Source organism: Octopus bimaculoides, chromosome 1, assembly GCF_001194135.2.
Source record: "Octopus bimaculoides isolate UCB-OBI-ISO-001 chromosome 1, ASM119413v2, whole genome shotgun sequence".
In the NCBI taxonomy this organism is placed as follows: Eukaryota; Metazoa; Mollusca; class Cephalopoda; order Octopoda; family Octopodidae; genus Octopus; species Octopus bimaculoides.
The window spans coordinates 111166787-111179123 of record NC_068981.1 but is presented as its reverse complement, the minus strand read 5'-3'; the positions used below and the strand labels follow the sequence as shown (position 1 = coordinate 111179123).

Sequence of the window (12337 nt, the reverse complement as noted above, 5' to 3'; positions counted from 1 at the left end):
TATATATATATATATATATATATATATATATATATATATATATATATGTATGTATGTATGTATGTATGTATATATATATATATATCTGTATGTATGTATCATTAGTTTCTTTAAATGGCAGGATTCTATGGCTAGATGTTCTTCCTTTTGTCAATCCTTATCTGATCGTCAAGCAAGAAATTTCTTATCATACTGGTCTTTGAAAACACAAAGTGGAAGGTTGAGATCACATGATCTGGTGGTCTCAGTGCTGGAGATGGTGGGAATTTATCTATCTGCTAGCGATAAAAATAAGAATGCATTTTGCACCAAAAGCCAATATGAAAGTTTCTGTCATGGTATCTACTACAGTGTGGTTTGTTCTAACAGAACATCCATGTTTAAGTCAGAATAAATATTACTGCTCAACAAAATTAATGTTAACAAGGAATTCAAATATATTTCTGACTCTTTCAAGTGAAGCTGTAGAATGTCAATATTATTCATGTACATTAGCATGTTTTCACACACATGCACATTCATATTAGCAGAAATATCCAGGAATGTTTGGGATTTAAAATAAAGCATATGTGTATGCAATATATACATAGATACATATACACAAATATTGTATCAAAATATCATTAAACATTACTGTGAAGATATCATATATGTATAGACACACAAATTGATACATCTATGTAGATAAATGGTAAGTAAAATATAAATCACCTTACTGTATTACAGTTAGTTCTTCTAAGTATTGTCAATGTAATCTTTTTTTAGAACAATTCACTAATTAACTGATTTAAAAATTATTCATTTAATAACTGGTATCAATTCAATTAGAGTATTGTGAGTGGCAATGAAAATCAACAAGTGATGAACTAAAGTATAATAGAGGTGAATTTTTAGAAATGAAATCCATACAACACTCAGCCCAGAATTAAATCTACTATGAAGTTTTTTACAATGTTACTCAATAAATTGTTTGCAATTTATGTATCAGATTCTTTAACTTAATGCACTTTAATAACAGACAAATTGTTAGAATTGTCACCTGATTGTAATAATTCTTGCTGGTCTTTTCTTCAACTACGATGGAGGCATAAAATGTGGGAGGGAAGTCATAACAACAGTATGTATTGAAAAATGTGTAAATGGACTTGATAGATTACTGGATGAAGTCTTAGAGAAATCACATTATTGTTGGTGATACAGCATTCTATTGCAGCTATATGACATGTGATTGTGACTCAGTGACATGTGATGAAGATTCACTCCTGAACTGAAATAGGTTCCCAGCCTCTGTATCATGAATGGATATGTGGACCACTCCTAATGAAAGCCAGAGCTTCCTTCGACAACTACATAAAAAGTATTAAGAAAAAATGTTATTTAGATATGCTTTTATTTTAGTTGTTTACACTATTTTATGCTTGCTTATATTCTTATACAGCCAAAGTTCACAAATTTCCTTATTTAAATTATGAATCATATTCCTTTTGATAATATCAATATGATTACAAAACTTCTTTGTAGAAGATATCTTCTGTTTTGTTGATGCTAAGTTTCAAATTACTGGAGTCCATTGCTCTACTCATAGCAAAGTATAACTGGCTGTATGTAAACATTGGAGAGAGTAAAAATACACCTACATGATCTAAAGTCAGCCCTTGTGCCTTGTTTGTTGTGAATGCATGAGCGGAACCTTTAGGGTTGCAAAAAATCAAACTAAGATTTATCTCTCACTGTTCTATGCAAACAATGCCTGGATGTTCTGGTACCATGGGTTATTTTGATTGACAAAACTGAGATGTGAACATCAGCCGCTTTGATTAGCCATTTTGAATCCTACCCGAGACTATATAACCACACACTATATACTGACACACTTTTTCCATTTTATTTTCACTATTAACCGTCCTTGCGCCCCTCTTTGTACCTATGATGGGGCCACAAACTATATGATGAAAATCCTGAGTTACTGATGGTTGGTGATTTTTAAATAAAAATGCAAAGATGGTTTATCAATATCCACAAAATAATCATACTTTCTGATTTTTTTAATGCTAAAAACCTTCCTGACGACCATCTTTGTAATCCTGAAAAATATCATAACCATTGATCCAGCCATCTGGCAGTGAAGAGGGAACAGACAAAGAGATGAACAGACGGACAGACAAACAGACATAATGCTCATTATAGTAAGATAACAAACCTGCCCATCTACAATGGAAAATACAAGGATAGTATCGCAAATTTAAACACTCTAAATTCATGAACTATATATGGTGGAGGGGGGAATCCAGAATTAATCCTCATCGCTGGAATTTTAATAAAAAAAATCAAAGGTGATTTATTAATAGAAAACTCAATATCCATTAAATAATCATACTTTTTCACATTTTTTTTTTTTGCTAAAAACCTTCCTAATTACCTCCTTCGCAATCCAAAAAAAACATTGTGACCATTGGTCCAGCTATTTGACTGCGAAAAGGGAACAGACAGACAGAGAGATGGACATAATGTCCATTATAGTAAGATATATTATTAGATGCATGGAATTCTTCTAAATATACATAAAAAATTTAGTGATCATTATGGTAGTAACATATGTTGGTATGTTATTTAATGTGGCTATGAATACAAATCTGTAATCTTTTCCAAAACTGCATAGTTTAAGTTAAGGGAAAATATTAGTGTTTACTTAGTACAAAAGAATGTTGCAGTAGACTATGATTGTCATCTCTTTAAATCAAGTTTTTAAATGTATGCCATTTATAACCTTGCCCTCCTTCTCTTCTCTTTCTCTGTCTGTGCCTCTCGCTTCATGTGTTTCTCACTCCCTACCTTTCTCTCACTATTCCACTCTGCTACACAAAGAAACATATAAAAAGATAAAAGATTGAAAAGAAAGACAGAAGGAGGTAGAAAAGGCTAGTATGGAACAATTGTCATGGAATTTATTCAAAGGTAAAAAAATTCAAATGGTCTGAAATAAAAAATAGTGTATTATTATTAATTGTCAAATGAATGATGCTGAATGATGCTGAATGATGCTGAATGATGCTGAATGATGCTGAATGATGCTTACCTGATTCTTATAGCAATCTTCACTTTTCTCTTTATCACATTTTGTCATAGTGTTATTCTTGCAGATGCACCTAGTTCCTGAATTTGTGTCACAATCAAAGGCATGGCCATTGCACATACAGCTGTAATAAAACAATGTATTAAGAAGATATAAAACATTTCAACTACAACAGTTCCTTATTTCAATTGCTGATATACATTGCAATAAATTAAAATATGCAACGAGCTTATTTTAGATACTGCAATGTTATATTAGATTAATAAAATGTAAGTATTGAAATAAATGCAGCATTGTAAAGCAAAAAAAGTCAGAAAAAGAAAACACACGGTCGGCATATGTTGTGAAGTTTCTCTTCCGCCAATCTAAAGTAACCCTTTTTACATCTTTCACAGTGTTTCCCTTCAGTATTGTTTTTGCAGTCTTGACATACAGCCTGATTCTCTTGAAGACCCCCATATTCCTACACAAATGAAGAGAAAGGGAAAAATCTTTAAGTAGTTATTGCATTACCTTTCATAAATTCTTGAAAATATAATTGGCATTGCACAACTTTTGGAGGTGCTTTTTGCATTAAAGTCAATAATAATGATGAAACAATAATGAAGTGAAAGATTGCAACAGCAATTTAAAGGAAAGGACAGCAAGAATTATGACAATGGCAATACATACAATATTCATTAATCTCTTAAAATTTCTTTCATATGAAAATCTAATCAACCAGTATCACTCCTATGAAAAATACATAATCTGAAAGAAGCTGAAGAACAAGCCTATAAATGACAGCTTAATCCTTTCATTACCATATATATTTTGAGAGGCTCTGTTTCTTTGAATTAATTTTAAATAGAACAAAGAATTTAGTAATATAACTTAGATAGCATTAAGCTAGTGTTAGGAACATAAATTATGATAAAGATTTGGTGGAAGGTTTTAATTCAAAACTCAAGAAAATAAGACATTTGTACTACAGAGCCAGAGGCAGTGTCAGCCAGGTTGGTATCGAAAGGGTTAATCAAAGATATAGCAATCAGATCTACTTTACATTGTATCATACTACCTTTAAAAGGGACACAATGTAGTTCTAAATATCTAATACCCAAGAAAATAATGGAAAGATATTGACTGGAAAAACTTTGGTCATACATTTTTGTGAGTGAAGGTTGGTCTGGGACTAAATAACAACAGCACTACATGGCACTAAGATTGAAATGGATAAAGGAAAGCTCTGAAAAAATTACTCCTGAAATTACCAAGAAAAATTTATATCATCTAGATTTATCTACACCTGTGAAATCAATTTACATTATTTAACTTTAGAATATAGACTATTAAATAAAGCATCTCCAGTACAATATGTGCAAGTATGAAACAGAATTCATGGTTATGAGTCATCACTGACAATGCCTTCAGTAAAAGAAAATGTGCACAGATATAGGTTATGTTGAAAAGAGCATTAAGGCTTAGTAATGTACACTGCAATAGTTTGGTCAAAATAGAACTGAAATTGAAATTTGTTTTCTTTCAAAATGAAGCTAAATGCAATTTCAGCAAAAATTAATTCAATATTATTACATTTAATTTCTTAAGCTATCCTACAAGTTATTTAAAAATGTTTTGAGTAAATGTATATTTTCTTTCAAAAACTTATAAAATACAAAATCTGTAAGTTTAAAATATAAGCATCATTATTATTCTTATTTTATATCTGATTTCCATGCTAATATGGCTTGGGTGGTTTAATAGAATTCAGTGAGTCACATCTCTGTTGCAGATTTGACAGTAAACACTATTACTAAATACAAACACTTTATAATTTTTGAAAAATTGTTTGATATCTTTTATGTAAAAGGTACCTCAAAGCTAAAGTAGTTAAAATCATTCTAAAAAAAAAAACAAGAAAAAATAAAACAATCAAGTTTGTATTGACAAGACAAAAATCGAGGTATTCAGTTTTGACAGAGTATATGATTGAACAGTAATATGCTAGGTTTTTTTACTTGGATGTCTTGTACAATTATTCAAGCAGCATGCAACGAATAGAATGATTCAATAGTTATGATGATGAAACACACCTAAAGAATAGGTATACACTTCATGTGGTTTTCTATACATATACAAGGAAGGCTTTGAACACATTACAAAAAATAGGATACTAGTGATGCCTATATTTTAAAGTTATAGATTGTGTATTTTATAACTTCTAAAAAAAGAAAAAAATATATTTCATCAAAATATTTTGAAATAGCTTGCAGGATGGCTTACACAATGTAAGTTAATCTATTTCATATCATGTTTTCATTTCTCAAAAGTCCAACAGCAAGTGAAAGAAATCCTATCAGCAAAAATTTCATTGATTACTTAACTCAAATGTCAATGATTAACCACAAAACATTTTTTTTTACAGCTTTACCAATTGCCAGTTTTTATTAGTATAAAAATTGCTGAAATTCTTTTATTTTCATTGCAACTCTATAGAGGATAAAATTTTACACTTCTAGTAATCAAGTGATCCCTAAACAAACCAAAATATTGATGAATGATTGGAAATAAACAGAATAGTAATCAGTCACAGTTTTCATTTCAATATGATACTACAAATTAAAAAAAACAAAAAAACTTCAAGTAGTTAATTTCGAAAATATTAGATATTTTCCTAAAGTCATAAAAGCCAAATGCCAAACTTCTTCCAAAGTTGCTTGCAAACAAATCAAACTCAGCAATCATTAGAAATATGATATTCTGCCATTCTGATAGTGTAATGACATTTGGAAAATTACTTTTGATCAGTCCAAAACCTAACATTATTCCAAAATTACACTATTCAACAATAAAGTAGAAATAGAATATTAATGAACAACAAGAGGTCATCATAATTTGATTTTGCTCTTTTACTTACATACAATGAGTTGATAATCTTAATTTAAAGTTAGCCAGGAAAATCTCAGCAAACAGATTTTTAGTTTAAGCAAATTTTTTCATTGAACATTTGGTATAAGTAATCTGTATGTTGATCTTACTGTATAATAAACAAGACTAACACAAATTATTTTATGAGCAAAGTGACATTGAATTTAATTTAAGAATACATTCAATTGTAACAAACTTTAAATCAATGATTACCCCATAACAAAACAACAGGAAAATATATTTATAACTTACATCATGATCTTTTCCTTTAACTTCCGTGCAATTTTTGGTATGGTTATTGCAATAAATAAAACAAGATATGCATGTACCTCCATTTCGAGGATCACCTACATAGTTAGATATGCACTTCTCGCAATTATCACCCTATGAAATGAAATTAAAATGATTTAATTTACTTTTGTGTACTGTGAAAATTTTCATTAAAATGGAAAATATGTAAGCATGTTAAAAGAATATCAAAATAATTCCATCATAAGCTATGTACGATGGTAGCACACATTGTGCATATGATATGCATAATATACAGTACTAAAAAAATCCAGTTAAATAAGTTCCAAAAGTCAGTGAATATAAGAGATACAGAACATTAATATCAACTTCATCACCATTTTAATGTCTGCTTTTCCATACATGCATGGAGCACATTTACTTCATTTGGAGAGGTTTTTATTTATAGCCAGATGCCCTTCTTGTCCACTAATCCTTACTTGTTTCCAAGCAAGGAAATATTTTCCAATAGCTAGAGATGTTTTCTGAGAAGACTGAAAATGAGAGACACTGCTTGTGTGATGGAGAGGCTCATTTAGAACTATCATGTAGTGTCAAGACAAGAACACAGAAACATGTGTAGACCCCTATATATACATAAATGTAAGCTGAGTTTCTTTCAGTTTCCATAGAAGAAATTCATGTACAAGACTTCGGTTAGTTCAGGGCTCATAGTAGAAGACACTTGCCAAAGGTACCACACAATGGAACTGAACACAAAGCCATATAGTTGGGAAGTGAACTTCTTAACTAACCTGGTATGGCTGTACATACACTATGAACTTATTTAATTTAAGTGCTATTAAACATATATTTGTGACTGGAGGAAAATATTTTGTATATATTCTTTTACTATTCTACTGGTTTCTGTAACTGAATTACAGCCATGCATCAACACTACATTTAAGGGATTTAACTAATGATATCAGTCCTGGTGCTTATTTTAATCTGTTACCTATTTCATCAGTCTACTTTTTTTTATTTGTCATTAAGTTCAAAGCATGTGTGTGTATAAACATAAGGGTGTGTCAGTTTTTTTAGGTCATTCATATGAATTTAGAAAAAGACATATAGCTCATCAAAGAAAAGTTTTATTTGAAAACAAGTTGGTACAATTCATTTTGAGAATCCTTTTATCATACCCATTCAATGAATCCATCATTAACATCAATGGATGCTTCAATACAGGGTCAGAAGCATTGACATGGCTGAATCAGAAGTTCTTTATCAATGCTGGACATAGTGTCGGTTAAGACAGACTTGAGAGATTGTATGGTGTTATGAAGATGTTGACTGACCTCTTGCTTCACTATGCTCTATACATATAATAATCCAGTGGGTTGAGGCCTGGTGAACTCCGAGGCCAGCTGTCTGAGAGGACATGAGAATGAAGATTGGCATGCATCCATGCTTGTGTTGTCTTATGAGACAGCTCAGAGTTTTGTTTTAGGAAGTATGGTCTTCCATTGCATACTTTGTCTATCTAGGGCCCAACAATTTTCTCCAATGCCCCTATGTAGATAGCGACATTCACTCTTATGTCCTGTGAAAAAAAATGAAGAGCATAACACTTCCCTCATTGCTGATTCTCAAGACTTTCACAGTTGCTGGGAACTTAATATGTATGACCATTGATACCTCATTCAGGTCTTTGCATAACTATCTTCAGTTTACCTTTTGGTCCTGAGTGAAGCTTTTCTCATCAGAGAAAAACCAGAGCATTCCAGCCTCTGATGTTTTAACTTGTTTAGAAAGCACTTTGCATGGATTGAATGATTCCCTCTTTTGTCACATCCAACATAAACTCACAACTCAAGAGCACCAGAATAGGTACGACACAGAATTTGAGGTTAATAATAAAGAGAAGATCATAGAAGCAAAAGAAGATATCATCAAAGAATTCAGCAAGACTGAGTTTACTGACATCATTAATAGAGAACCACTGTCAAAGTTCTTGAAAAACAAAAAAACAACAACATAATCATGATATATAATGTTGCTCTTACACAGATCTTAAGTAATAAGAGAAATGACCTAACAACCTTAAATAACCTTATCTATTCCACTGCTAAAGTCGTAACTGCTCAACTAGGTATCAGGACGACACAGAAAAGGACCAACCATGTCAATAGACCTAAGTGGAAAGTAGCAATACAAAAAGAGATCGAATCTCAGTGGATGGATGTTCTCAATGAAGCTGCTAGAGGACTAAATTTTGAGATGAAATGAGGTAGAAAAATCTAGCAAAATTATAAAATCTTTGATTTTATAAACCTCCCTGCAACCAAGGAACAATTGAAACAATGAATACAACTGAAAGCCCAACGGTTTAGAAGGTATGAGAAAATAATCAAATATCAACAAAACAAGATATTCAAGATGGATGCAAAGAAATTTTGTAGGGAAATTGGCAAAAGTAAGATAGAAATAAAGGAAACACCCAAGACTGTGGAAATGGAACAACAAAAAAGAATATAATGATAAAGCTGACTGGACAGAATTAGACTGTATGAAGTTGAAGAGCAAAAATTGGAGGCAATAGGAACAGAAGAGCTAAGATGTATTCTTAGGAAGTGTCACAAATGGTAAACCCCAGGACTGGACCGAATTCTTAACTTCTGGCGAAATTGTCTGACAGAAGTACACCAAAATTTTGCTGCATGACTGATGTCATCCAAAACCCAGAGCAAATACCTGCCTTGCTGACTGAAAGAACAACGTATCTTCTACCAAAAACTGAAGACACAAAAAATCCAAAGAACTACCGACCAATAACATGTCTCAACATCACTTACAAGATACTCACATTCATATTAACTGACAGAATATACGCTTTCCTTGAATAGAGATCTATCCTTCCACAAGCTCAAAAAGGCTATAAAAAGAATTCTTATAGGTGCAAAGATCAATTACTCATAAAGAAAATGATTGCAGAAAATTGACGGAGCAAAAAGAACCTGAGTATGCATGGATTGACCACAAGAAAGTGTTTGGTAGTGTCCCACATAATTGGATACTCAAGGCCCTTGAGATATTGACAAAGAGCTAGCAGGGTTGCTTACATCTGTTAAAGAATTCAGTAATGACATCAGGATGGACTTTGGTCTTGATAAGTATACTAAACCAACTTTCATAAGAAGTAAGCTCAGGCAAACATCTTCCATGAAATTAGATACCGACGCCTGACCCACAAGAAAATTACAAATACCTGGGGATAAATGAAAGAGATGGTATACAACATGCTACCATGAAGGAAAAAATAAGAAAGGAATATTACAGGAGAATAAGACTCATACTAAAAACTGAACTCAACTCGAAAAAATCACATCGAAGCCATTAACACCCTGGCACTTCCAGTAGTTCAATATAGTTTTAACATCATTAGCTGGAATCTTACAGAGCTTCAATGCCAGGACAGGAAGACAAGAAAACTACTAACTTCTAAGAACATGCATCACCCAAAATCTAGATTCAAATAAGCGTGACTGGAAGAATGAATATATAAATCTCCTAAGATGATAACTAAGAAAAAAATCTATGTATATTTTAAATGTCTTTTTATTTTCCTTGAAATATTACCTACTGAAGAATACAAATTTGACCATTATGATGTTCTGTTTATGAATATCTTGGTCCATTTGCAAGAAACAATTGCATAGGAATATACAAACTAAAATCCATTTTAATATCCAATCTCCTTCATTTCATAAATATGAATGAATTTGTTGAACTTTGTTTAATAAGACACAGGATCATCCAGATCAACTTGCCACTTAGACATTTATTTCCCATCAATTCTTGGAGAATTTACCTGCAAATAATGCAGGACAAACAAGCCAAAGACAATATTATGTATGCACACAAACATCCCAAAGAAAGAAGTGAAAATGACAAATAAATGCAATTCCATTTTACTTGGAATGCTTCAAGGAGTTTCATACTCTTAAAAAATATTAAATTTAGGAACCTAACATTTTTTTATTGCTTTTTTGTCATTACTTTTATAACCAAAGAAAGTGTTTGTACTTATTTAAAATGAAAATATGTATAAAAATTACCCATAAGAAAAAAGTTTTTGGGTTTTGTTTTTTCTCCATTTGGCACAAACACTTATGCAACCTTTTTCCCACCATATAAGATTAACTCTTAGTTGATGCAACATTTTCATCTTTCACTTGCTTACGTTGTGGATGAAGGTTATAGCTGTACCATGAAAATGTCAGAATCATGGAACAAAAAAGTCATTAATTATATAACAGCCAATCAATTACCTTTTTTTAAATGTACCAATAACTAATTAAAATTTTCTCACCATTGTATTATGAAGACATCCTAAACAATTACCAGTATCCTTTTCACTTTTACACTCACTGTGAGAATTACAGGAACATTCCACAGAACAGTTGCTGCCAACCCATCCAAAATTACATTTACATTGGTTAGGACTTGTACAAATACCATGAACACATCCTTGTGTACAAACAGGTTCGCAGATTTGGTCCCTGCTAAGATAAGATGAAATAGTTTACAGCTTTATTTATTTTTTGAAATAAAAGAAAATATTCTCTTTATGAAACTATAAAGTAACTTAAAATATTTTTGTACTAATGGATTGTGCATTCTGTGACAAACATTTTAAAAAAATGATCAAATAATATATCAGGTCATTAAGAATGAAATGTCCGATTTTCTTATGCACCAAGTTTGACAGTTGATAACTCTAATGTTTTATCCTGACAATTCTTTGTTTTACAACATTCAAGAGTTACATCATTACTTTTTGAAACGCAATTCATGGAGTCTGATTATATAGTGAGTTTTCTCTTGTAAATAATTTTTTGTGAACCCATGGATAAATCAAAAATTCATGTTCTTTATGAATATGAGTTCTGTCATGGAACCAATGCATCCCAGACAGCTCGAAACATCAATGAGGTGTTTGGTGAAGATGTGACGAATGAGCGCACTATACATCAAAGGTTTGAGAAGTTCCACTCTGGTGACTTTACTCTTGAAAATCAGCCCTGTGATAGACCTAAGGCCAAGGTGGATAATGATGAGCTGGAAACTGTAGTGGAAGCAGATACATCTCAAACTATGTGCAAGTTAGCAGCAAGGTTTGATGTTTCGATTCCAACAAAATTGGACCATCTGAAACAAATCAGCAAGATAAAGAAGCTGGACAAGTCAGTACCACATGAACTGAATGAGCATCATGTCTTCTTGAAACTTGCTGTTCTTTTCTGTCATGTCATAAAAGTGAACCATTTTTGCATTGTATTGCATTGTGTGGTGAAAAATGGATTATTTTCAACAATAGCAAGCATTCTGCACAGTTGTTGAATAGAGACGAAGTGCCAAAACACAATCCAAAAAAGAAGATTCACCAGAAAAGGCTAATGGTATCTGTTTGGTAGTCCAGCACTGGTGCCATCCACTACAGCTTCATGAGACCTGGTAGGTCAATTACAGCTGAGGTATACACCAACCAATTGGATGAAATGATGAGTGAACTTGCAATTAAACAACCAAGATTGGTCAATACAGACAGGCCAATTCTTTTGCAAGACAATGCTTGACCACATGTACAAAGAATGCTACTCAAAGTATAAGAACTGAACTTGGAAGTACTCTTTCATCCACCATATTCACCAGACCTTGCGCCAACTGGCTATCATGTTTTCCAGGCATTAGACAACAAACATTTTGCAAGGAAAAAACTTCAAATTTGAAAAAGATGCAAAAACAGCCTTTCATGATTTCATCACCTCTTGCTCTCCAGAATTCTTCCCTGCCAGAATAAATAAGCCACCGATAAAATGGCAAAATTGTGTTGATAATTTAGGTGCATACTTTAATTAACTGCAATGCTCTTTTGTTGAGGTAAAGTAAAATAAACTTTCAGTTCAAAATCTGACATTTCATTCTTAAAGGCCTGATACAATACAATTATTTTTAACAATATGATGCAATTATTTTTAAAAAATTAGAAAATTGGAACCAAATTCTCCTCAAATATTCTTCATTAAGAACTTAATTAAAATGTCAAATTCCCATTTGTTTTGT

General features: G+C 31.9%; 1 protein-coding gene across 1 annotated transcript in view; it reads right to left on the bottom strand.

Moving 5' to 3' along the window:
* LOC106877988 (multiple epidermal growth factor-like domains protein 8) overlaps positions 1-12337 on the bottom strand; it is a 575983-nt gene that overhangs the window by 60491 nt on the left and 503155 nt on the right. Inside the window, exons 26-29 of the mRNA XM_052968134.1 lie at positions 10584-10773; positions 6236-6367; positions 3403-3536; positions 3077-3197 (exon numbers count right to left, since the gene is read on the bottom strand). Of these exons, the coding sequence (XP_052824094.1) occupies positions 3077-3197; positions 3403-3536; positions 6236-6367; positions 10584-10773 (577 nt within the window). The remainder of the gene's footprint in view (positions 1-3076; positions 3198-3402; positions 3537-6235; positions 6368-10583; positions 10774-12337) is intronic.